Source organism: Choloepus didactylus, chromosome 23 (assembly GCF_015220235.1).
Source record: "Choloepus didactylus isolate mChoDid1 chromosome 23, mChoDid1.pri, whole genome shotgun sequence".
NCBI lineage: Eukaryota > Metazoa > Chordata > Mammalia > Pilosa > Megalonychidae > Choloepus > Choloepus didactylus.
In genome coordinates, this window is record NC_051329.1 from 8,866,777 (window position 1) to 8,891,055 (window position 24,279).

Here is a 24,279-nt window from a genome sequence, read left to right on the forward strand (position 1 = left end):
CATCACGAAATTGGACAGTGACAGTCCGATGGTAAAAAGAGAGAACAGGAATTTCCCCCAAAATATGTAAGTAATTCATGAAATTTCACTAAATAGGAACAGTAAAGGACAATTCAGATTTGATTGGATTCCTTTACTTGCCTAGTTATCAGATTGCCTAATTATTAATTGATGAAAGATACTTTGTCTGCTTCCTGTGACAGGGGCTCAGGTAGACTGATTAAGATGAGAGCATTCAGGCAACAAATGAGGCTTTGATTGCAGAAGATGAAGTCAAGGCTGACTTGATCTAGAGCCAGTTATTACTGAGCAAATGGCCTTGGACAAACGCTTACCAAGGGATGAGGCCTTTTCTTAACTACCTACCAGCCTCTGGGGCCTAACTTGGAAGAAAATTATTCAACTTGCCAGTTACCTGTTTACATTTAACAGATTACTTTTCTCTGTGCTTTCACATGACTTAGTCTCAGGATTGAGGAATCAGATATGTGAAACATCAAAAACAATGGATGGACAGGGCTGAAACATTCTTTCTTCACTTCTCACCCTGTCTTCTTCTCCCACCCTCCATCATTTCCCCTTCTCCCTTTTCTCTCCGTTCCACCTTTCTCTTCCTTCTCTGCCCTCCCCTCTCCTATTTCTCTTTCTCTCCACATCTCTTTCCTCTCTCCCCATCTCGTTTTTCTTCCTTTCTCTTATGTGTGTACATGCCCAGGCATACACATACACAGTCTCTCACACTTCTGAAGGCGCATATAGTTGTTTTCCTCTTAATCTTAACCATGTAAGTCTTTGTGGTGATTGGACTCAGGCCCTCGAGGCTGTCTTTCATTTTGAAATAAAGATGAAGGAAATGTGACAAAGATTCAGCTGTTTAATCAAAGGAGGGTTGGTGACTCCCGGGGTAGCCTCTCAGTGCTCGATGGTATTTAGAATCTTAAAAAGTCAAAAAAAGTCTCAATCTTGAGTTTAAGGATAAAAGATTGGGCAAAACGTCTTAACAAGAAGATCTCTATTCATGAAAGTTCAGGCATAAATGGAGTTTAGAGAAACTTGTTTAATGGGTTCCATGGAATTTTTCTGGATTCCTACAAGCCTTGTCAACTAGGCTCAGGGTGCCTTTGATTAGAGCCACTCATTCTCCTTCTAAATGTCTTCCTGATTGTTCCATGACCTCTTTACATTGGCTCTTTGTGAAATTAAGTGACTGAAGTTTTCTTGATGAAAAGCCTTTGCTGATAATCGGCAAGCCCACGAGCTGGGGCATCGCTTTTGCTTTGCTGAGGAGACGCCCACCATGCATGCCTGGCTCCCTCCTTGCTTCCCTGGTGGCATCATTGCCCTTCACTTCTTTAACTTTCCTTTGCAGTTGACCGAAACCTCCTCCCGGTACTCCAGGAAGATCTCCGGCACCACTGCCCTCCAAGAGGCCCTGAAGGAGAAGCAGCAGCACATTGAGCAGCTGCTGGCTGAACGGGATCTAGAGAGGGCGGAGGTGGCCAAGGCCACGAGCCACGTGGGGGAAATAGAGCAGGAGCTAGCTCTGGCTCGGGATGGACACGATCAGGTGAAGTCTGGTGCTGATCCTGTGGTGGAGAAGGTGATGGTTTCTGAGTTGAGTGCCGCGGCGGGAGGCCGGTCTGGCGCTTGGATCTGGGGAGCTGGTTTGAGAGCACTGGGAATGAGTGTCACTCTCCTTGCTGGGCTTGTTTGCAAGCTGTGGTCTGTGGCACCAGTTTCCATCATCATGAAGATGAAGTTTTGTTCTTCCTGATTCTCCCTTAGTCTTTCTTTTCATCTTTATGTCCAGAGCCTATCTGCATTAGGACAGCTCATTACTAGGACCTTAAAAGTGATTACAAATCCTGTTTTGTAGATTATGCTTTCTTTGTGTTTTGGCTTCAAAAAAGATGAGAGTTGTTTTAACGTTGCCCCCTGTCGCTTTAATGGTATGGTTTTTCATGATCTATTTTCTAGGAAAGCTGCCAAGAGTAACCTTTAAATGATCATATAAAGCATTTTAACGCAAAAGGGTTTTAGAGTTATTCCAACCCACCATGGTACCACTTAGCTGTAGCTCTTTGGAGGTTTCTCTGGGCCTGTAGCTGGTCAGAAGGGGGCAACTCACTGACATCCTTGTCTTTCCCAGCATGTCCTGGAGTTGGAGGCCAAGATGGACCAGCTGCGAACAATGGTGGAGGCGGCTGACAGGGAGAAGGTGGAGCTTCTTAACCAACTTGAAGAAGAGAAAAGGTGATCCAGACTGTTTCCTGGTGCAAGTGTGGCCTTTTCCTTTTAAATTGTCTTAGGGAACAGTTCCCCATGAGCAGCCCCGTTGGTATCCACCATTAAGATGAGAAGATTGACCCTGTGATTGGCAGGAATCAAACTTTTTCATCCTGTGTGAGGAGGCTTCGCTTTATTTGACTTTTTAAAATAAGTTTGGAATCATCTAGTCATGGCCTGATTAACAAATATTGAGTGCCAACTGTGTGCCAAACATCCTAAGGATAACCCCTTAGTTGGAATTTGTGGAGTTTATTCAAACCCTCGCTTCTGCCCAGGCCGTTCCTGGTGAGAGGATATTCTAGGTCCAGGTTCCTAGCGTTTACAAAACTCCTTCCACGTATCGAATAAAATTGCATTGTCTAGTGGATGATACCAGGTGTCTGTCCTTGGCAAAACTAAGTACCTTACTAGGAAAACAAAACTTTTTCATATGTGAAACAACTAGAGCATTGTCCAAGTCAGCACAAAATCAAGTGCTAAATTATGTGGTTATTATCGAGGCAATAAACAAATGAGACCTTTGAAAAAAGTGCACAAAAACCATTTGAAAATTCCTTGGGGTATGGGAAGTTTGTCCCCGTGCAGTTAATGGCCTTGTCTGTTGTTTCTGGTAGCAGCAACCGGCTGCAGTCTAATCTCGTATTGCTGTGTGCTTAGGGTGGTCCTAACCTTTGTCGTGGCAGGAGATACAGAGGCGGCGCAACCCAGTGTCTCATGGCAGAAGTTACTTTCTCACTAGAGAGAGAAACCCTGTGCGTAGGAAATTCTCAGAGTCCTAAAAATGGGTTGTGTAAACAAGAGGCAGTGAGAGACGCCATTTGGCCCTCCTGAACGCTGAGGCACCAGGACCATTCATGTCTGTTCTTAAGCAGCTCTTAGCCTGCAGACAGTTGAAATGTCCCCCAGCTCTGTCATGAGCTTGAGGACTTTAACCTATGATGATATTCCTGATTTAACCAAGTAAGATGTTTTAATTCTCAAATTTTGCTAGAAATGCTGGTGAGTTTGAAAGATTTTCTATTTTTTTTTTAGCATGTAGGTTATGAACTTTGTCCCTCTTTTCTTCCTTCTCTTATACCCAATTTTGTGAAGAATTTGTAAAAATGTGGATGTTAACCTGGATCTTGTAAATCTTCAGAATATCATATTTCATTGAGTGTGATGGCATTGATTGAAACATGCATCCTGATATCAGATTTTAAAACGTGAAGAAAATGTCCATGTTAGAATCAAAGGATCCTTGGTTTAAGTCCCCAAATCCTTCCCAACCCTTTTTTCCCAGTCTTGGGGCAGATGGTGTGCTGTCATGGAGGCCACACGGGGCAGCCTGCTAACCTCAGTGCTTGTAAGTAAAGGCACATGATACATATTTGTTGAATTGAATAATCCTGTGACATATGTGTACATTTTACCCTGAAATATCTGATGTGGGTAATATAGAGAGACATTGCTGCTCTGTACCACTCCCTGTTGTTGGAAAGTAGAAACTGCAATCTCGAAATCTCAAAGCTATTTCTGTGATGATCACAACTTTTCCTTTCAGGCTGATCTTGTCTTGATTAGAGCTCCTGCAGTGTGACCAACAGGTCGATCTTCCTCAGCCTCAGTCCCTGGACATAGTTTTGGAGTTTCCTAAATAATTTGAGCTCTTAGATTTATAAACCTGAGGTCTAAAAATGCATTTCTTTATTGTCTCTTTCTCTAAGGCATTTCTTTCCACTCTGCTGTCTTCTGATCATCTGCAGAATTCACCAGGGTATCGACTATAGTGTTTTTCTTGTTGTTTTTTTTTTGTTGTTGAGCAGACATGTCCCTGTTACTTCTTCCTAAGTGCTTTGTTGGGTTTTATTCCACAGGAAGGTTGAAGATCTTCAGTTCCGGGTTGAAGAAGAATCAATTACCAAAGGCGACCTTGAGGTAACATGCCCCCTGCCCCCCCCCCCGCCCCGCTCTCTAAAGCTTTTGTGGGTCCGAGTACTCAGAAATACGTGTGAAATAACTGTGCCAATGGGAATGCACAGCCCTCAGCAGAGGGCCTGGCAGGAAGCCAGCCTCCGCCACGCTGGGCTCTGCGCTGGACTCTGGCTGAGGGACGGCGTCAGTCTGTGACCGCGGCGCCCCGACTCCTGGGGCAGAGAGAAATTTTCACTACTTGTTTCTCATGCTTCAAAAACGTGAATTGGAGTCAGTCAAACTGTAAATCCAGCAGTGTGCCCTCCATTTAAAGCAACCCTAAGTGAGAATATATTTGTTCTTGTGGTTGTGAGAAATTGCATTTTAAAGAGCATTTTTTATCGCATCATAATTGTCCATAATAAAACTTGTTTTATTGAAGCCTTACTTTTCAGTTGAGCAGGATTATTTCTTTATAACCATAGAAAAGGAATAAATGGTTGATTTTTTAAAAAAAGTAATTAGAGCAAAAAACAAAGGGCAATTTATATTTCAACGTATTTTACGTTGTTGGCTTATTTTAACTGCATGGAGATTTTCCTTTAGCATCAGGTTCTCATCGCTTCTTAACAATGATACACATTAGTTTTTTAGACTCCAGAATTAAATGATTTCGATGCTTTTCAAGCCACTGCTAGATACACAACAAATGTAAATCACTTAACTTTTCAAGTTCTGTGGATTTTTGGTTCTTTAATCTGTAATTTGGTAAAAATTACACTTGTTTGTGCATTTCTCAGAATATATGTTTTTGCTACCATTATAATTTTACTGTTGACTGCCCACACTGTGCTTAAATTCCAGGGGCCCTTCCAAAACAGGGACTCTTATTTCTTTGGAAATAAATATGCTTTTAGAGTCAACAGGGAATAAAGGGAACATTTTCTGAGTTCTAGTTTTATAGGACCCAGAATTTAATGGATTATTAAGATATCCTCTTTGCTCATTTCATATACAGTCACATTCCTTTAGTTGACTTTTGTGTTGTTCCCATCCATTTAAAAACACTCAGAGTCTCATTAGAAGTTTCATATCATCATCTGATTCATGTAGAACTCAGCCTATGGTGCTTGAGGGGAGGGGGGAACAAGTTAAAGTATTTACACAAGCACTAGGCTAGTGTAGTCTGTCTGATAAACTTACCTGAAATTAATCAAATAAAGTTATCTTGGAACCCTAACACATATTGTAACTTTAGTTGAATCTTCTTTTTGTTGTTCCTTAATTTTTTTATTTTTTTACTGATAGCAAAAGAGCCAGATTTCTGAAGATCCTGAGAATGTAAGAGGGCACTTCACTGTGTGGATATTTCCCTTGTTAACACAGATTGATTACAGATTAAAATGCTTATTGATATACTAACTGCATTATCTGATCTTGGACATTGACCTTAATATTTCTGTGCATGTGGCTTTCAAAGCAATTACCTTTGTATCCTGAAGAAACTGTATGTAATGACTAAGCTCCCTAAATTAATTTGCTTAATGAAAAGGCAAATATTTGCTTTATAAAAACTTTTGTCAAAAAAAAAAAAAATACCCGAGTTTTGTCTGGGGGCCTGGTCTTCTTCACCCAATTTATAATGTGTTTTAATTTCAATAGAATCATTCCGAAAGAGGTTATAGCTGACTGACACGTAAAGCACATTAGATGAGGGAATTTTTTAGACTTTCTAGGGGAAGTTTCCCAAGTTCTCTAATTTATTTTCTGTGACAGCAAAACTGAAACGTGAAATTCCCAAAACTGATAGCCTTCTATGTGGGCGCCCCCTGCTGGCCAATGTCTGCCAACGCAACTGACATGAAATTCAACCTTATTCGTTACAACAGTATTTTCCCTAAATTGTGAGACTAGAGGTCTCTTTCTTTTCCTTCCTCCCTCTGGTTAGTATCAAGCAATCAATAAAAACCCCTCCAAAGTGGCCTAGAAAGCACCATGTCTCGGTGCATCCTGCCAGCTGTGATGCCAACTGAAAAGAATCTAAAACAGCCTGCTTTGATTTACCATCACGAGAGAACAAAATTAATACAGAGAGCTGCTTCTCTTCCTACCACCTCCTGGCAGCTGAAAGAGAAAGCTCAAGACTGAACTTTTTTTAAAAAAAAATTATTGGTTCTGAAGAGTTCCTTTTTGTTAAGCTACTTCAGTGATCTGGGTCTCATCTCTCCTTCCAAACGGGCTCCTGCTGCATCTTGTGCCAGTTCTGCATGGGGGCTCCCCCGCCTCACCGTGCGCTTCTCGCAGAGCCTTTGCTTTCCTTCTCAGCTCCCTGTCCCAGGACTTTCCTCTCTACTCTGTGTCTTATTCTAAGAAAGGCATAATTTTTAAAGGAGGGTTGTCTTGCTCGAGTGTGACATTTTCCCCACATACTGTGGCAGGGAAGTGGAGCACGTGTTCTCTTTATGATGATTGATCAAATGCAGCTATCTGACTAGTCCCAGATCGTTCTGTACATACCCACCTGTAAAGAAGTGTTGTTGCAGTCATCTGGAGAAGCAGTTCACAGTTAATGGAAATTTGTTTGTTTATCTGGAAGTAGTGACCTTTCACCCAGAGAATACTTATAGCTCAGTGTCAAGGGGAGAAGGAAGGTTCTGTTGGCTTCTGCTTTTTACTATTAGTTTTGGATTTCTGTTCCTGAGGCTGTCACCCCAATTATGTAGATTTGGATTAGATTCTTTTCTTTTCTTTTAAAGCAGGGAAATTGACCAACTGTGTCTGAGGCATTAATGGACCAAAGGGACTGTCCAGACCATTAGGTTTTGAATTTTATTTCATTAATTTTGTTGAAGTGTAAAGAGCTGAAGCAGATGAAGAATTTTTTTTTTTAAATTTTTGCTCACCTTTTAAATATCCCATGATGGTTTCTAACTGGTACACAAGCAAAGCGATCTCTTGAATGCAATGAAATCCCCAGAATGCCACTAGAGTAAATGAAGATATTTATAATCTTTATTTTTACATTTTACCTTCTACTTAAGCTCAGAACTATTTTCTATTTGTTTAGCATTTGTTATCATTTTCTCATTCCCCCAAATTCTCCAGTTAGTGCCAAAAAATATTTTAAATTATGATTTAAATATAAACTATTTAAATTAATATAAGTAACTAGCAGCTGCTGAGAGGATCTCTGTCCATAGGTTTTATCAGTTGATTGAGCGATAACCTCTCCAGTAGGAGGGGGGTGTGGGGGAAGTTTAAGAACCTTAGGTTCTTAGGTGGATTATGGCAAATTGATAAAGATTCTGCTGCACTTAAACCTGTTGTAAAAAAGGTTATCTTTTGGGTTCTCGGTCAGGTTACATCTAGGCAGGTGACTGTGGGTGGTGCAGAGTTATCTGAGATCTCAGAGGCTTTGGGGCCCTTTAGGATCTGATCAGGTCTTGTTGCCTGGAGTTCAGACTCATGCCTTTGTGTGGAGTCACCAACAACTACTTCCTCTTGGGATAAAAATGATAAGCCCCTTATCAGTTCTAGCTAAACTTTTCTCCTGCTCTGTGCCTCTTTTAATGACTTGCTTCAGAGATGGTTGGAGACTGCGGAGGATAATTATTACTTTATTTCTCTTTGTAAATCTGGTGTCACATAGCCCTTGGGAAGTCCACTTTAGAAGAACAGTAGGGCTTTAGTGGCTCCTCTTACCTGTCAAAGGTGAGAGTGTTGCTAAGAATTGCAGACCCTTCTCACCCATCTCAGCAAGGCCACTGGTGACCTTTTCCTCAGCTCTCGTTTCTGGATCCCCTTTCTTAGGTTTAAAATTTGACCCTGGCTCCTGTCAGACTGTTTGCCACAGTGCAAGGATCTGCTCTAAGCACTTACTGAAACACTTTAAAGATGTATGAAGTTATCTTTTCCATTTTTAGGTGAGAGTGAGTATCATTCTGGGGGACAATCTACTTTTTATAAAGTCATTGAGTCAGTTACATACAAATTAATATCAAATAGCCATTGTGGGGAGGAGGGAAACATAGTTTAGAGGAATATTAACTATTCTAATTTGTGCTGATAAACTTCACTGATCAATATAACGTATATTTGGCTGCATGCACCTGATACTTTCCATCCATCTCATGTATTTTCCATTTTTCTTCCTCTATAGACCAGTCCATCTTCCTGGCCCGCTCTCATCCTTTTGTCCTCAGTGCTCATCATTACCCCCAACTTCCTCATCTCATTTCCATCCTCTTCCTTCCTCCATTACCCTTCCTGTTCATCCTTTGGCGGAAGGTTCTGGTGGCTCAGCCTGCATGCTGCTCTCTCTCCTCTTTTGCTGGCATGTGATGGTGGCACTGTTGTGTTCTCTTCCTCTTCCTTTTTACTAACAGACGCAGACCAAACTGGAGCATGCCCGCATTAAGGAGCTTGAACAGAGCCTGCTCTTTGAAAAGACCAAAGCTGACAAACTCCAGAGGGAGTTAGAAGACACTAGGGTAATGGTTTTCGCTGTTTAACGAAGCAGAGCCCCGTGTGTGAGTGATGGACATGTCAGGGATGTGTCTTGCCGTTGGCCTCTTCCTTGACCCAGTGGTTCAGCCTGCATTTGGTCTTGTATCCTTCAAATGTTGGTGAGCTTAACTGATGAGAAGGCACAGGGGTTTTATGGCAAACTTTTTACCAGTGGGAAAAACTCATTTCTTTGGTTTAACTCAACCCATATTGAGATCAGAAACTTTACAACTCTATAGAGTGTAGGGACGTCCACAACTGCATTTGAGGTATTTTGTAGCATACCTTGAAATACCTGTCTTCAGCTTGCTATAAGCTGTCAATTGTCCTCTTGTTCTCATATTCCTAGTTATTGGGTTTTCTAAATTATTTTTGTTGTTGTTTTACTTGAGCTCTCTTTTTCTGCCTTCTTCCCTGACCTCTTGGGAGAATGCAGTCTAAGCGCTAGCTTTTTTTTTTTTTTTTTTTTTTTTTTAAGCAGTTTTATATTCACACACCATACAGTCCATCCAGAACTGACTCTTTTTAATGAGCGTTTAAGGACTTCCCTGCCATTATCTTTTTTTTCTTGTCACCTGACCTATCTTTGCATCCGCCTCCTCTCTGTCACCCAATAGGTTAAAAATCTCAGGAGGGAAAAGTATGTTGGGCCAGAATGGCTCTTTACTACTCCCAGGTCACTTTGGCCCCTGAAGCCAGTGCATTAGTAATGTTTTAGTTTATTTATATAATAAAGCATTTAAATGCGCTTACTTCCTGCCAGACACTATTCTAAGTGCTTTACAAGTGTTGATGTAGTTCATCACAACCCCAGGAGGCCGGTAGTAGTATCGTCCTCGTTTTATAGATGAGGACACTGAGGCACAGATAGCTTAACTGATTTGCCCAAGGTTACCCAACTGAAAGTCACAGTGGACTTGGGCTTTTCATCCAGGCCTTTTGGGTCCAGAGTCTGAGCTCTAACACTACAGGATGGAGTTCGACTGAAGTGGAAGTAGTTATGTGCTAAAAGCGTTATGAAGTAATGAATCTGAGTCATTTACATGTGAGCATATGTGTGCATACGTCTTTAAAATCAGGAATTTGACTGTCAGTGGCTAAATTGTCCAGGTCCTTTACAATTTTGAAAGTTACTCTGTCTTTGATAAGTTTGGTCTCTTGATTTTTTTCTTTGAATTGTTAGTATTTTTGGAAATTTTTCCTGGTGAGAAATCACTGACTGATCCAAAATTCTAGACAATTAGTAACTTTTCTTCACTAAATCATAAGTTTTTATTTTTTTAAGTAGAAAAATTGTTCTGAGTCAGCTTCAAAACTAAAGATTTCTCCTCTGTAAGTGGTAAGAGAAAAAAAGTGGAAATTTTGTGCTGCTTCTGCATTACCTGAAAGCCGATGACTGATCTGGGAAATAAAGGGACTAGTGAAAGCGAGTTCCTTTAAGTATGACTGACTGTTGAAGGAAGGATTTTTCTTTTATTCTTTCTTTTTTTTTGCTTCTGAACTCCTCTCCCATTTCTTAGCTTTGTCAGCAAACAACTTTGATGTTTTCTTTTTGCTGTGGATAAAAAGATGTCCATTCACAGATGATTTTCCCAAGTATTTCAAGTTAAAGCTGATATGTTTCCATAACAAGTGGTGTCTTCTGATGACCCCACTCTGTGTTCACCAACGAGTGAGTTAGTCTGAAACTAACCAATGACCCATATGAGTTTTTTATTTCAGCATTCCTTTAGGCCAATGAATTCAGTTTGCAGTGTGCCTGAAGCTGTATAGATATTGGCAAGAATAAGAAATGATTCCTGACTTTTATGGCCTCAAACTAGTCCGGGAGGCAGATGCATAAGTATTTTGACTGAGGGCAGGCTTTGGGAAATGAAGTAAAAAATAAAAGTGCTGTGAAAATGCTATGCAAAGATACTCATTATTTTAACTCATTTTCTATGTGGCATTTTCTCAGTTTGTTTTGTTGTGACTAATTAAGAATTATTGCCCTGTTGGATTTAATTTCTTTGTAATATAGACTTTGCAGCAATGGGATTTATTAATGTTTTATTCCTTATTTTGTGGTAAAACTCTTGGGCTTCTCCCCTCCCCCAACTTATGTAAAGGAATCAGCATTTAGACCCTGAAGCACAATTGTAGTCAGCTCTGAAATATTTGATGACTTGATTATGCAGTTTTGGAGATCCAAGTGCTGTCTCTTCTTCTCTTAGGGGTATTTTAGACTTTATCAGTATCACAGCCTGTAGGTGGGCACAGGGGAAATGAAGGTCATGTTGTCCCAATTAAAGACGTTGGGAGAGGAGTCTTAAATTGGGAAGAGTTTTGATCCTTGAAATTTAGGAGTCACTGGTGATTTTTAGTTATTAAAGTTCCCATCTATTTCCCAGGTTAGTCAAATAATTATTTTTTCTTCTTGAAGCCACCATTTTCCACATAGTCTGTATCTTATACTGACGCCCTAATAGGGCATGGAGGGAAATAATTTTCCAAGCATAATAGGGCATAGGTTAAAAGAGTGTTTCTCCTAGCTCTAGGGTGTTTGTGTAATTCCTGGGCCCTTCTCCAGAGTGCAATAGAATCACAGTATCTGGGAGTTACTGGGAATCTGCATTTTACACGTACATCCCAGGTGTTTCATATGCAAAGTCTAAGAACCACTGGGTTAGGGGAACAAAATATGTACATCAAAATGCTGATGGAACTATAAAATCCGGAAGAGAGAATATGTATAAAATTCTTATGTATAATGGCAGGTAAGTAATCATTATTACTCTGTCTTTAAAAAGAAAAATAGGTTAGTAAATTAATTCTTCGTTATCCAGTTGAGGCTTTTATTCTACTGTTGATGTATTATTTATTGAAGCACCTCATCGGTAATTTTAGGCCTTTTACACCAACATTATCCAACAGAAGTATAATATGAGCTACATATATACTTTTTTAATAAGTAAAAATGAACAGGTGAAATTAATTTTAATAATATTTGTTATGTAAACCAATATATCCAAGATATTATCATTTCATCATGTAAGCAATATAAAAGTTAAGATATTTTGCATTCTTCTTTTCCTTAAGTCTTCAGAATCGATGTGCATTTTATACTTAGAGCACATCTCATTTCAGGATAGCCACATTTCAAGTGCCCAGAAGCCATATGTGGCTAATGGCCCCTGTACTGGATAACACAGTTCTATAAAATCCACCTCCATTAGAGAGAGATGCATTTGTATATTCCAGGTGAAGTGGGATGGAAAAAAACTGACAAAATAGGGAGGATTCTTTCTTCCAGGAGGCAGATACATCTGAGAACTTGGAAAGTTACTCTTTCCATTAACTTGTTACCAGTTAATGAGCATTTCCCTGCTTTAAGCTTCTTTAGAGGAAAGAAAAGTATTTTTGGAGTGGGTTAAATGCAAGTTTTAATTTTAGGTCCCTTTAGCATCTCAAAATGGTGGAAGTTGTCTGACAATTATAATTTTGAATTGGAGCTGCCAGAATGGTCTTATTAGGACAGTATTGCAGCTATAGATATATTAACATGAAGGCATTTCTAGTGGTTTGATTGCTGCCTGAGATGGGGTAATAAGTAAAGATCTTCAGGGTTAAAGAAAATAGTGATGTAAACGATCTCTTTTTCTTTGTACTGCTGTCATTAGGTGGCTACCGTGTCAGAAAAGTCTCGTATAATGGAACTGGAAAAAGACCTAGCTTTGAGAGTACAAGAAGTAGCTGAGCTCCGAAGAAGGCTCGAGTCCAGTAAGCCTGCTGGTGATGTGGATATGTCACTTTCCCTTTTGCAAGAGATAAGTTCTTTGCAAGAGAAGTTGGAAGCCACTCAGACTGACCACCGGAGAGAAATAATTTCTCTGAAGGAGCATTTTGGAGCCTGTGAAGAAACTCATCAGAAGGAGATGAGGGCACTTCACGTGGCCACAGAGAAGCTTTCCAAAGAGAACGAGTCTTTGAGGAGCAAGCTTGATCACGCCAACAAGGAGAACTCAGATGTGATAGCTCTGTGGAAGTCAAAGCTGGAGACGGCCATCGCGTCCCACCAGCAGGCAATGGAAGAACTGAAGGTGTCCTTTAACAAGGGGGTTGGAGCGGAGACTGCAGAATTTGCTGAATTAAAAACGCAAATAGAGAAATTGAGACTGGATTATCAGCACGAAATAGAAAGCTTACAAAATAAACAAGACTCTGAACGGTCTGCTCATGCTAAAGAGATAGAAACCCTAAAGGCTAAACTAATGAAAATCATAAAGGAAAAGGAGAGCAGTCTGGAAGCCATCAAATTGAAACTGGACAAAGCAGAAGACCAACACCTAGTAGAAATGGAGGACACGTTAAACAAATTACAGGAAACCGAAATAAAGGTAAAGGAGCTAGAGGCTCTGCAGGCCAAATGCAATGAACAAACCAAGGTTATTGGTAATTTTACATCACAGCTCAAGGCTACCGAAGAAAGGCTCTTGGATCTTGATGTACTTCAGAAAGCCTGTTCCGAAGGTAAATCGGAAATTGAGAAACTTAGACAGCAGCTTGAGGCAGCTGAGGAACAGATTAAAAATTTAGAGATTGAAAAGAATGCTGAGAGTTGCAAGGTTTGTATTCACATCCTCCATCTTTCTTTTCCATTTGCTGTTTTTATTTCGCATTGTACATTACTTTTGAGTCAAGATAATTCATCCTCCAAATTCCTGATTTGATTAAAACAAATTATTTGGTACTAACACTTCCCAGTTGAGTATAATACCCTCTGAGTATCTAAAGTATGGTTTCATCTGAGGAGATTAGAGAACATAATGGCTCAACCATGTGAATTTATTTTGAATGTTGGTTTCCGATTATTTGGGAACTTTTTCTGTTACTTTATCCCTGGGCTGTGTTGTGATCTCCTGTTTGAGCTTGTTCTAGTCTATAATCTCTCTCTCTTTTTTTTTTTTTATAATCTTCATTTTATTGAGATATATTTACATACCATGCAGTCATACAAGACAAATCATACATTCGATTGTTCACAGTACCATTACATAGTTGTACATTCATCACCTAAATCAATCCCTGACACCTTCATTAGCACCCACACAAAAATAACAAGAATAATAATTAAAGTGAAAAAGAGCAATTGAAGTAAAAAAGAACACTGGGTACCTGTGTCTGTTTGTTTCCTTCCCCTGTTTTTCTACTCATCCATCCATAAACTAGACAAAGTGGAGTGTGGTCCTTATGGCTTTCCCAATCCCATTGTCACTCCTCATAAGCTACATTTTTATACAACTGTCTTCGAGATTCATGGGTTCTGGGTTGTAGTTTGATAGTTTCAGGTATCCACCACCAGCTACCCCAATTCTTTAGAACCTAAAAAGGGTTGTCTAAATTGTGCGTAAGAGTGCCCACCAGAGTGACCTCTCGGCTCCTTTGCCACTGAAGCTTATTTCATTTCCTTTCACATCCCCCTTTTGGTCAAGAAGATGTTCTCCATCCCACGATGCCGGGTCTACATTCCTCCCCGGGAGTCATATTCCACGTTGCCAGGGAGATTCACTCCCCTGGGTGTCTGATCCCACATAGAGGGGAGGGCAGTGATTTCACCTTTCAAGTTGACTTAGCCAGAGAGAGAGGGCCACATCTGAGCAACAAAGAGGCATTCGGGAGGAGGCTCTTAGGCACAATTGTAGGGAGGCCTAGCCTCTCCTTTGCAGCAACTGTCTTCCCAAGGGTAAAACCTATGGTAGAGGGCTCAACCCATCAAACCACCAGTCCCCTATGTCTGTGGTCATGTTAGCAACCATGGAGGTGGGGTAGGCGAATACCCCTGCATTCTCCACAGGCTCCTCAAGGGGGCACTACATATTTTTTTCCTTGTTTTTCTTTTTTTTTTTTAACTTTCCCTTCTTTTTTAAATCAACTGTATGAAAAAAAGTTAAAAAACACACAAACATACAATAAAAGAACATTTCAAAGAGACCATAACAAGGGAGTAAGAAAAAGACAACTAACCTAAGATAACTGCTTAACTTCCAACCTGTTCCTACTTTACCCCAAGAAAGTTACCTAATATAGCAACATTTCTGTGAACTTGTTCCTACTATATCCATCAGAAATTAACAGACCATAGTCATTCCTGGGCATCCCCAGAACGTTAAATAGCTTATCTGTTCTTGGATTATTGTTCCGCCTTCCTTAATTGCTCTCTATTGCTAGTTCCCCTACATTCTACATTATAAACCATTTGTTTTACATTTTTCAAAGTTCACATTAGTGGTAGCATATAATATTTCTCTTTTTGTGCCTGGCTTATTTCGCTCAGCATTATGTCTTCAAGGTTCATCCATGTTGTCATGTTTCACGAGATCGTTCCTTCTTACTGCCGCGTAGTATTCCATCGTGTGTATATACCACATTTTATTTATCCACTCATCTGTTGAAGGACATTTGGGTTGTTTCCATCTCTTGGCAATTGTGAATAACGCTGCTATGAACATTGACGTGCAGATATCTGTTCGTGTCACTGCTTTCCGATCTTCCGGGTATATACCGAGAAGTGCAATCGCTGGATCGAATGGTAACTCTGTATCTAGTTTTCTAAGGAAGTGCCAGACTGACTTCCAGAGTGGCTGAACCATTATACAGTCCCACCAACAATGAATAAGAGTTCCAATTTCTCCACATCCCCTCCAGCATTTGTAGTTTCCTGTTTGTTTAATGGCAGCCATTCTAATTGGTGTTAGATGGTATCTCATTGTGGTCTTAATTTGCATCTCTCTAATAGCTAGTGAAGCTGAACATTTTTTCATGTGTTTCTTGGCCATTTGTATTTCCTCTTCAGAGAACTGTCTTTTCATATCTTTTGCCCATTTTATAATTGGGCCGTCTGTACTATTGTCATTGAGTTGTAGGATTTCTTTATATATGCAAGATATCAGTCTTTTGTCAGATACATGGTTTCCAAAAATTTTTTCCCATTGAGTTGGCTGCCTCTTTACCTTTTTGAGAAATTCCTTTGAGGTGCAGAAACTTCTAAGCTTGAGGAGTTCCCATTTATCTGTTTTCTCTTTTGTTGCTTGTGCTTTGGGTGTAAAGTCTAGGAAGTGGCCGCCTAATACAAGGTCTTGAAGATGTTTTCCTACATTATCTTCTAGGAGTTTTATGGTACTTTCTTTTATATTGAGATCTTTGGTCCATTTTGAGTTAATTTTTGTGTAGGGGGTGAGGTAGGGGTCCTCTTTCATTCTTTTGGATATGGATATCTAACTCTCCCAGCCCCATTTGTTGAAAAGACCATTATGGCTCAGTTCAGTGACTTTGGGGGCCTTATCAAAGATCAGTCGGCCATAGATCTGAGGGTCTATCTCCGAATTCTCAATTCAATTCCATTGATCTATATGTCTATCTTTGTGCCAGTACCATGCTGTTTTGGCAACTGTGGCTTTATAATAAGCTTCAAAGTCAGGGAGTGTAAGTCCTCCCACTTCGTTTTTCTTTTTTAGAGTGTCTTTAGCAATTTCAGGCATCTTCCCTTTCCAAATAAATTTGATCACTAGCTTTTCCAAGTCTGCAAAGTAGGTTGTTGGAATTTTGATTGGGATTGCATTGAATCTGTAGATGAGTTTGGGTAGAATTGACATCTTAATGACATTTAGCCTTCCTATCTATGAACATGGAATATTTTTCCATCTTTTAAGGTCCCCTTGTATTCCTTTTAGTAGAGTTATGTAGTTTTCTTTGTATAGGTCTTTTACATCTTTGGTTAAGTTTATTCCTAGGTACTTGATTTTTTTAGTTGCTTTTGAAAATGGTATCTTTTTCTTGAGTGTCTCTTCAGTTTGTTCATTTCTAGCATATAGAAACACTACTGACTTATGTGCATTAATCTTGTATCCCGCTACTTTGCTAAATTTGTTTATTAGCTCTAGTAGCTGTATCGTCGATTTCTCAGGGTTTTCTAGATATAAGATCATATCATCTGCAAACAATGACAGTTTTACTTCTTCTTTTCTAATTTGGATGCCTTTTATTTCTTTGTCTTGCCGGATTGCCCTGGCTAGCAGTTCCAGCACAATGTTGAATAACAGTGGTGACAGCAGGCATCCTTGTCTTGTTCCTGATCTTAGAGGGAAGGCTTTCAGTTCCTCACCATTGAGTACTATGCTGGCTGTGGGTTTTTCATATATGCTCTTTATCATATTGAGGAAGTTTCCTTCAATTCCTACCTTTTGAAGTGTTTTTATCAAAAAGGGATGTTGGATTTTGTCCAATGCTTTTTCAACATCTATTGAGGTGATCATTTGATTTTTCCCTTTCGAATTGTTAATGTGTTGTAATACATTGATTGATTTTCTTATGTTGAACCATCCTTGCATACCTGGAATGAACCCCACTTGGTCATGGTGTATGATTTTTTTAATGTGTCTTTGGATTCGATTTGCAAGTATTTTGTCGAGGATTTTTGCATCTATATTCATTAGGGAGATTGGCCGGTAGTTTTCCTTTTTTGTAGCATCTTCGCCTGGTTTTGGTATTAGATTGATGTTAGCTTCATAAAATGAGTTAGGTAGTGTTCCATTTTCTTCAATGTTTTGAAAGAGTTTGAGTAAGATTGGTGTCAGTTCTTTCTGGAAAGTTTGGTAGAATTCCCCTGTGAAGCCATCTGGCCCTGGGCATTTATTTGTGGGAAGATTTTTGATGACTGATTGGATCTCTTTGCTTGTGATGGGTTGGTTGAGGTCTTCTGTTTCTTCTCTGGTCAGTCTAGGTTGTTCATATGTTTCCAGGAAATTGTCCATTTCCTCTACATTATCCAGTTTGTTGCCATACAGTTGTTCATAGTATCCTCTTATAATTTTTTTAATTTCTTCAGGATCTGCAGTTATGTCACCTTTTTCATTCATTATTGTGTTTATATGGGTCTTCTCTCTTTTTGATTTTGTCAGTCTAGCTAGGGGCTTGTCAATCTTGTTGATCTTCTCAAAGAACCAACTTTTGGTGATATTTATCCTCTCGATTGTTTTTTTGTTCTCTATGTCATTTATTTCTGCTTTAATCCTTGTTATTTCTTTTCTTCTACTTGGTTTAGGATTGGTTTGCTGTTCATTTTCTAGCTTCTTCAGTTGATCCATTAGTTCTTTGATTTTGGCTCTTTCTTCCTTTTTAATATATGCGTTTAGTGCTATAAATTTCCCCCTCAGCACTGCTTTTGCTGCATCCCATAGGTTTTGGTATGTTGTGTTCTCATTTTCATTCGTCTCTATATATTTAGCAATTTCTCTTGCTATTTCTTCTTTAACCCACTGATTGTTTAGGAGTGTGTTGTTTAACCTCCAGGTATTTGTGAATTTTCTAAGTCTCTGATGGTTATTGACTTCTAATTGTATTCCATTGTGGTCAGAGAATGTGCTTTGAATAATTTCAATCTTTTTAAATTTATTGAGGCTTGTTTTATGTCCCAGCATATGATCTATTCTGGAGAAAGTTCCGTGAGCACTAGAAAAGTATGTGTATCCTGGTGATTTGGGATGTAATGTCCTGTATATGTCTGTTAAATCTAATTCATTTATCAGATTGTTTAGGTTTTCAATTTCCTTATTGGTCTTCTGTCTGGTTGATCTATCTATAGGAGAGAGTGATGTGTTGAAGTCTCCCACAATTATTGTGGAAACATCAATTGCTTCCTTTAGTTTTGCCAGTGTTTCTCTCATGTATTTTGTGGCACCTTGATTGGGTGCATAGACATTTACGATTGTTATTTCTTCTTGTTGAAATGCCCCTTTTATTAGTATGTAGTGGCCTTCTTTGTCTCTCAAAACATCCCTGCATTTAAAGTCTATTTTATCTGAGATTAATATTGCTACACCTGCTTTCTTTTGGCTGTAGCTTGCATTAAATATTTTTTTCCATCCTTTCCCTTTCAGTTTCTTTGTGTCCCTGTGTCTAAGATGAGTCTCTTGTATGCAACATATTGATGGTTCATTTTTTTTGATCCATTCTGCGAATCTATATCTTTTAATTGGGGAGTTTAATCCATTTGCATTCAACGTTATAACCGTGAAGTCATTTCTTGAATCAGCCATCTTATCCTTTGGTTTATGTTTGTCATATTTTTCCCCTCTCTCTAGTAATATCCTTTATTGTACCCATACCGAATCTCTTTAGTACTGAACCTTTCTCCAAGTCTCTCTGTCCTTTCTTTGTTTCTCTGTCTGTAGGGCTCCCTTTAGTATCTCCAGTAGGGCAGGTCTCTTGTTAGCAAATTCTCTCAGCATTTGTTTGTCTGTGAAAAATTTAAGCTCTCCCTCAAATTTGAAGGAGAACTTTGCTGGATAAAGTATTCTTGGTTGGAAATTTTTCTCACTCAGAATTTTAAATATATCGTGCCACTGCCTCTTGCCTCCATGGTGGCTGCTGAGTAGTCACTACTTAGTCTTATGCTGTTTCCTTTGTATGTGGTGAATTGCTTTTCTCTTGCTGCTTTCAGAGCTTGCTCCTTCTCTTCCATGTTTGACAGTGTGATCAGAATATGTCTCGGAGTGGGTTTATTTGGATTTATTCTATTTGGAGTTCGCTGAGCATTTATGATTTGTGTATTTATGTTGTTTAGAAGATTTGGGAAGTTTTCCCCAACAATTTCTTTGAATACTCTTCCTAGACCTTTACCCTTTTCTTCCCCTTCTGGAACACCAGTGAGTCTTATATTTGGACGTTTTATATTATCTATCATATCCCTGAGGTCTGTTTCGATTTTTTCAATTTTTTTCCCCATTCTTTCTTTTATGCTTTCATTTTCCATTCTGTCATCTTCCAGGTCACTGATTCGTTGTTCAGCTTCCTCTAGTCTTGTACTATGAGTGTCCAGAATCTTTTTAATTTGGTCAACAGTTTCTTTAATTTCCATAAGATCATCCATTTTTTTATTTAGTCTTGCAATGTCTTCTTTATGCTCTTCTAGGGTATTCTTGATATCCTTTGTATCTCGTACTATGGTCTCATTGTTCATCTTTAGTTCTTTGAGTAGCTGCTCTAGGTGCTGTGTCTCTTCTGATTTTTTGATTTGGGTGCTTGGGCTTGGGTTATCCATATCGTCTGGTTTTTTCATATGCTTTATAATTTTCTGTTGTTTTTGGCCTCTTGGCATTTGCTGAACTTGATAGGGTTCTTTTAGGATTTGTAGACCAATTGAAGTCCTTATCTCTAATTTATCAGATCTACAGCTTCGTGGAGTACACTTTCTCTAACTAACCAGCAGGTGGCGTCCATGAGCCACTTGTTCTCCACTAGCCAGTTCTCCCCTGCTTAGCCTTTTTGGTGAGTGAGGGAGTGAGTCTTGTGGGGTCCAATTGGTGTACCAAGCTTGTGTGTGTAGTTGGTGTTGCCCGCCCTGTATATGGGGCGTGTTTCTGGCAGTCAGGGAGGGGGGGTGGCTCTAACAATCAAATCTTCCTGGTGATCCTAGAGTTTTAAAGCTGCTGCAATAGTCTAATTCTTCAGTTCAGTCCTGCCACAGTTTGTCTCTGCCACTGACCCACAAGTCCTTGGTATTGGCGTATGGCTCCTGAGACTTGCAAGTGGGCCCCTCTTCTAGGCTGTGCACCCCCGGTCCTCTGTTGAGGGATGACTGTGCTTTGTTACAGGTGAGTGCCGTCCCCCAGGGCAGTTCTGGGCTGCTGGGCTGTGTAGGGAGGCTCCCAGTCTGCTGAAATGATGGCTGAATGGGGCTTTGTTAATTCACACTGCTCCACCTTCCGAACTCTGGGACAATCATCTGAGGTTGCAGGGATGGCTAATGTCCACACCCAGTTTTGTGTTGTGTGCCTGTTATTTGAAGCACTTCCGTCACACTGGGTTGTCTGGGGCAGCTCTGGGCTATGGGGCTGGTGGTGGACAGGAGTGTTTCCTGTCCACCAGGATGATGGCTGTGAGCGGACACCCCCCTTTTCTTGGGAAGTTGTGGTGTTTAGTGAATTTTCTCAGCCACTGGATTATTGCCTTTTGTCTCAGAGCTCTCTTAGTTCTGCTCTTGTCTTGACCTGCCCAAATTGCAAGTCTTTGAGGCTTTCTGTATTGGGCTTCTTAGAGTAATTGTTTTAGAAAAAGAAAAAAGGATTAAAAAAAAAAAAAAAAAAAAGGGCCCTCCTCAGAGATCTAATGGGTTATTGAAATGCTAAGAGACAAAGCAATTAGGGCCATTAAGGAAAGTTCCACAGGGCAGAGAGATCAGCTTTTCTTTGCGATTTGCATATGAGCCTCAGGGCCTGAGCTCTGCCCTTCCCCTTTCTATGTTCACCAGAACTCCAAAAATCCTCCGCTTTTATTTTGGAGTTTTTCGTGTTGTTTTTTTCTATGCCTGTGTCCTCTCTGCTGGGCTGGCTGCTCTCAGATTCTCTGGTGTTTGGGCTCAGTCTGTCTATGGTTGGAGTTTGGATCAGTAGAATGAGTTTCCGATAAGGGCTGCCACTGCAGTTCTCCCTTCTCCTTCCCGGAGCTGACAGCCCCTCCTCCCACGGGACTGAGCCTGGCAGGGAGGGGTGCGGGTCCCCTGGCCTCAAAAACTTACAGATTTCGTTGATCTCAGCAGTTCCACGTTTTCATGAGTGTTGTATGAAGTATGCCCAAAGTCAGATTGCTCTGTGGTGTCCAGTCCACGCAGTTCCTGGCTTTCAACCTACTTTCCTGGAGTAGTAACTGAAACATACAGCTCACCAATCCGCCATCTTGCTATAATCTCTTTTTAAAGTAGAGAATACCCTAAGATGATGATGTTAAGATAAGTGAATGAATTGAATAAGATAGAAACCTACAAGATCAACTCCTCTTTTCCCACCTTGTCTGTAGGGTTGTATATAAAAACAGAATGTGAAATTCTCAGTGCTGCTCGATGGTTGTAAATTAACATGCTATGATAAATAGCGTTCACAGTAAAGTGAAGATCAAGAGCTTGGAGCTCTTTGCATTGTTACTTCTTCTGTCTCATTGGAATTTTCTCTGTGCCACAATGAGAACACAGTCTCTTCCCGGCCTTTTTGAGTAAAGACTGGCCAAGTGTGCTTTTGGTCAAGGCATAGGAAATTTTGTGAAACATATGTCAGCTGCATTTCTTACTAACCAGCCTTGTTAAATGTCATCTTCATTTTTAAGGATTGCTCGTGGAGAGAATACTGTTTCTCAGTCCTCCTGCCACTAGTTGAGGCGCTGGTATTGATCCTGAATGTTCTGAGCTTTTTGCGGGAGAAGCTGCTCTATTGGCAAAGAATGAAGGGTTGTGATGGTTAAATGGGAGAGGCGAGGACAGACAAACAGCAAAAATCTGCCAAGTAACTGTAATTGAAAATGACAAACTGGTTACCAGGAAATTATTCTCAAATCTCCTCATGTGGTTCCAAAATACCAATCAAAACACAAAAATTAATTAGAAGAAAATATGTAGCTAATGGTTGGTCCACTTTTTTACATCAAGACTTAAAGATAGCCAAGTTCTGTTGACTATTGTCTAATGGATTTTTAAAATTTATTTTGATTATAAACCTTGAAATACATTACGCGTACAAAAAAAAGTAGAAAATAACACAGATAATGTGTTCTCGCAATCCCTAACTGAATGTTTTTAAAACTTAGAAAATGAAATTGTTCAAGTACCTCATTTATAAAGTAAGCTTCTGTACTTGCTGCTTTGAATTTTCCTAATATCTCAAATTTGGATATAGAAAACTAGTATATTTTGACTATTTAAAAAATAACTGTTGAACAACCATATCTAGAACTGATTGTTTGAAAAGTCTTAGTTTAATAATTGGCTTGTTAGAATTAAAAAAAAAAAAAAAAAGGCAACAGAAAATGTCAACTTTTTCCCATGCCTTGATTCTTTTCAGTTCTGTTTTATGTTTGTTTCTTATAGATGTTTTATGTTTATTTTTTTCATTCTCATTCATTTTTGTTTCCCTTTTGTTCATTTGCTTCTATACCATGTAACTCTGTATGTCAGGCTAGTAGCATTACCAAAGAGCTCCAGGGGAGAGAGCTAAAGCTTGCTAACCTTCAGGAAAATTTGAGTGAAGTCAATCAAGTGAAAGAGGCTTTGGAAAAAGAACTTCAGATTTTGGTAAGTACCTGCTGAGAATCTGATTTTCAGGGTTAATGGCTGTTAGAATTGTTCCTATTTAAAAAAATCTCCATAGAGAAAGAAATATTGCTATTTTCTTTCTCCTTCAAATTGTTAATTTAAATAGAGAATGTTAGTTATCGGCTGACAAAAACCTTGAGAGGAATCTGAGCAAACCCAAACTAGCAGTAAAGGTAGGTATTACTTTTTTTTTTTTTTTTAATCTATCCTTTGCTTCTAGAAATGCACTGGTTTGGAATGTTATTGACTACTTAGTTTTACAAAATTAAGTTACCTGTCCAACACAATTATATTTCATCGTAATGTTCCCAGACCAAGGTGGTGGATTCTCTTCCCCACGCGTTCAAAAGACCGATTCCTGAGACACTGGAGTTTCAAGGAGAAGAAGAGTTTATTCCTAGGTGTGAAGCAGGAGAACACATGGTCTATAGGCCCAAAATCTGTCTTCCTGAACTGCAGTAATTCTGATAGTTTTATAGAATCAAAAGATTGGCAGGTTTTAGGATAATGAGCACAGTGGCCCCAGATGATGTAATTAGAGGTGATCTAATTATCAAGCACATGCAGATTGATTACTTGCTTAGTCACAGAACGTATATAAGAAAATGGCAGCCTTAATACAACGAAAGGCATGATTTTTAGTATTATGAGGTATAGGTCACTTATAGGATAAGATCTAAGCTACTGTGCATGTCAGGCGGGCCCATTTTGGTTAGCTCCAGCTCTGTTTATCAAGATAACTTTGGACTTGGAGTGGGTTAGTTTTGGGCTGACCCAAGACCCTTCATTAATAAACATTAGTGGCTGTCTTTAGTGATCATAAAGACATAAAGTCAAAAAACCAGATAAAATGGGTACAAGTGAAGGCTAGTCATAAGGTTTTTAACAATCATAAGGGCACAAGATAAAGGCTGTGCAATCATTATCAGAGATCAAGGCAGCTGGATTACAGTTCAGGTTTCAGATATGTCCCTCTGCCTACTCTAACATACCAGAAAGTAAAAAGGAATATCTGTATAATGATTCAGTAATCATAATCATCCCTTAAATCCTGACTTCTAAGTTACAATAACGAGGTCTTTGCACTGTGTCTTGTCCTGCTTGTTTCATGACCACATGGGGCAGCCAGCAAGCCAGCTGTCCTGGTCACCAGCACCCTCTGTTAGTGGCGCAGGGTGCTGTCTCATCCAGTGAATTCAAACAATTCTCTCTTACAACTCAGTTTATCCCACCTCAGGAAATTACTTTTCCTTTCATAAATGTCCTCTTTCCTTAATCCCAAATTGTAAGAAATATTTTTTTCTTTTCTTTTCTCATCCTTTCTCCCTCCTACCTTACCTCCCACACCAAAAACAAAATCTTGATGAAGGCTGGTAGCACGAGCAGTGCCAAAGACACAGATATATCATGGAAAAGAAAAGTCATATATTAGGGAGCAACTGGGTAAGATAAAGATTAGCTGCAGGAACCACACA

The 24,279-nt window shown here is 39.6% G+C and overlaps 1 protein-coding gene across 19 annotated transcripts in view; it reads left to right on the plus strand.

The window, feature by feature from the left end:
- The window catches only part of CLIP1 (CAP-Gly domain containing linker protein 1), a 167,419-nt gene that overhangs the window by 93,494 nt on the left and 49,646 nt on the right, over positions 1-24,279 (plus strand). For 11 of the 19 annotated variants that reach the window (XR_005213978.1, XM_037816721.1, XM_037816717.1 and 8 more), the window contains 7 exons: positions 1,370-1,567; positions 2,150-2,253; positions 4,146-4,206; positions 5,491-5,523; positions 8,568-8,672; positions 12,348-13,292; positions 22,667-22,783. Coding sequence is in view for 18 of the 19 variants with exons in the window: in XM_037816721.1 (XP_037672649.1) it covers positions 1,370-1,567; positions 2,150-2,253; positions 4,146-4,206; positions 5,491-5,523; positions 8,568-8,672; positions 12,348-13,292; positions 22,667-22,783 (1,563 nt within the window). In the remaining variant the exon portion in view is untranslated. The remainder of the gene's footprint in view (positions 1-1,369; positions 1,568-2,149; positions 2,254-4,145; positions 4,207-5,490; positions 5,524-8,567; positions 8,673-12,347; positions 13,293-22,666; positions 22,784-24,279) is intronic. The other 8 variants (XM_037816722.1, XM_037816729.1, XM_037816734.1 and 5 more) reach the window with 5 other exon arrangements.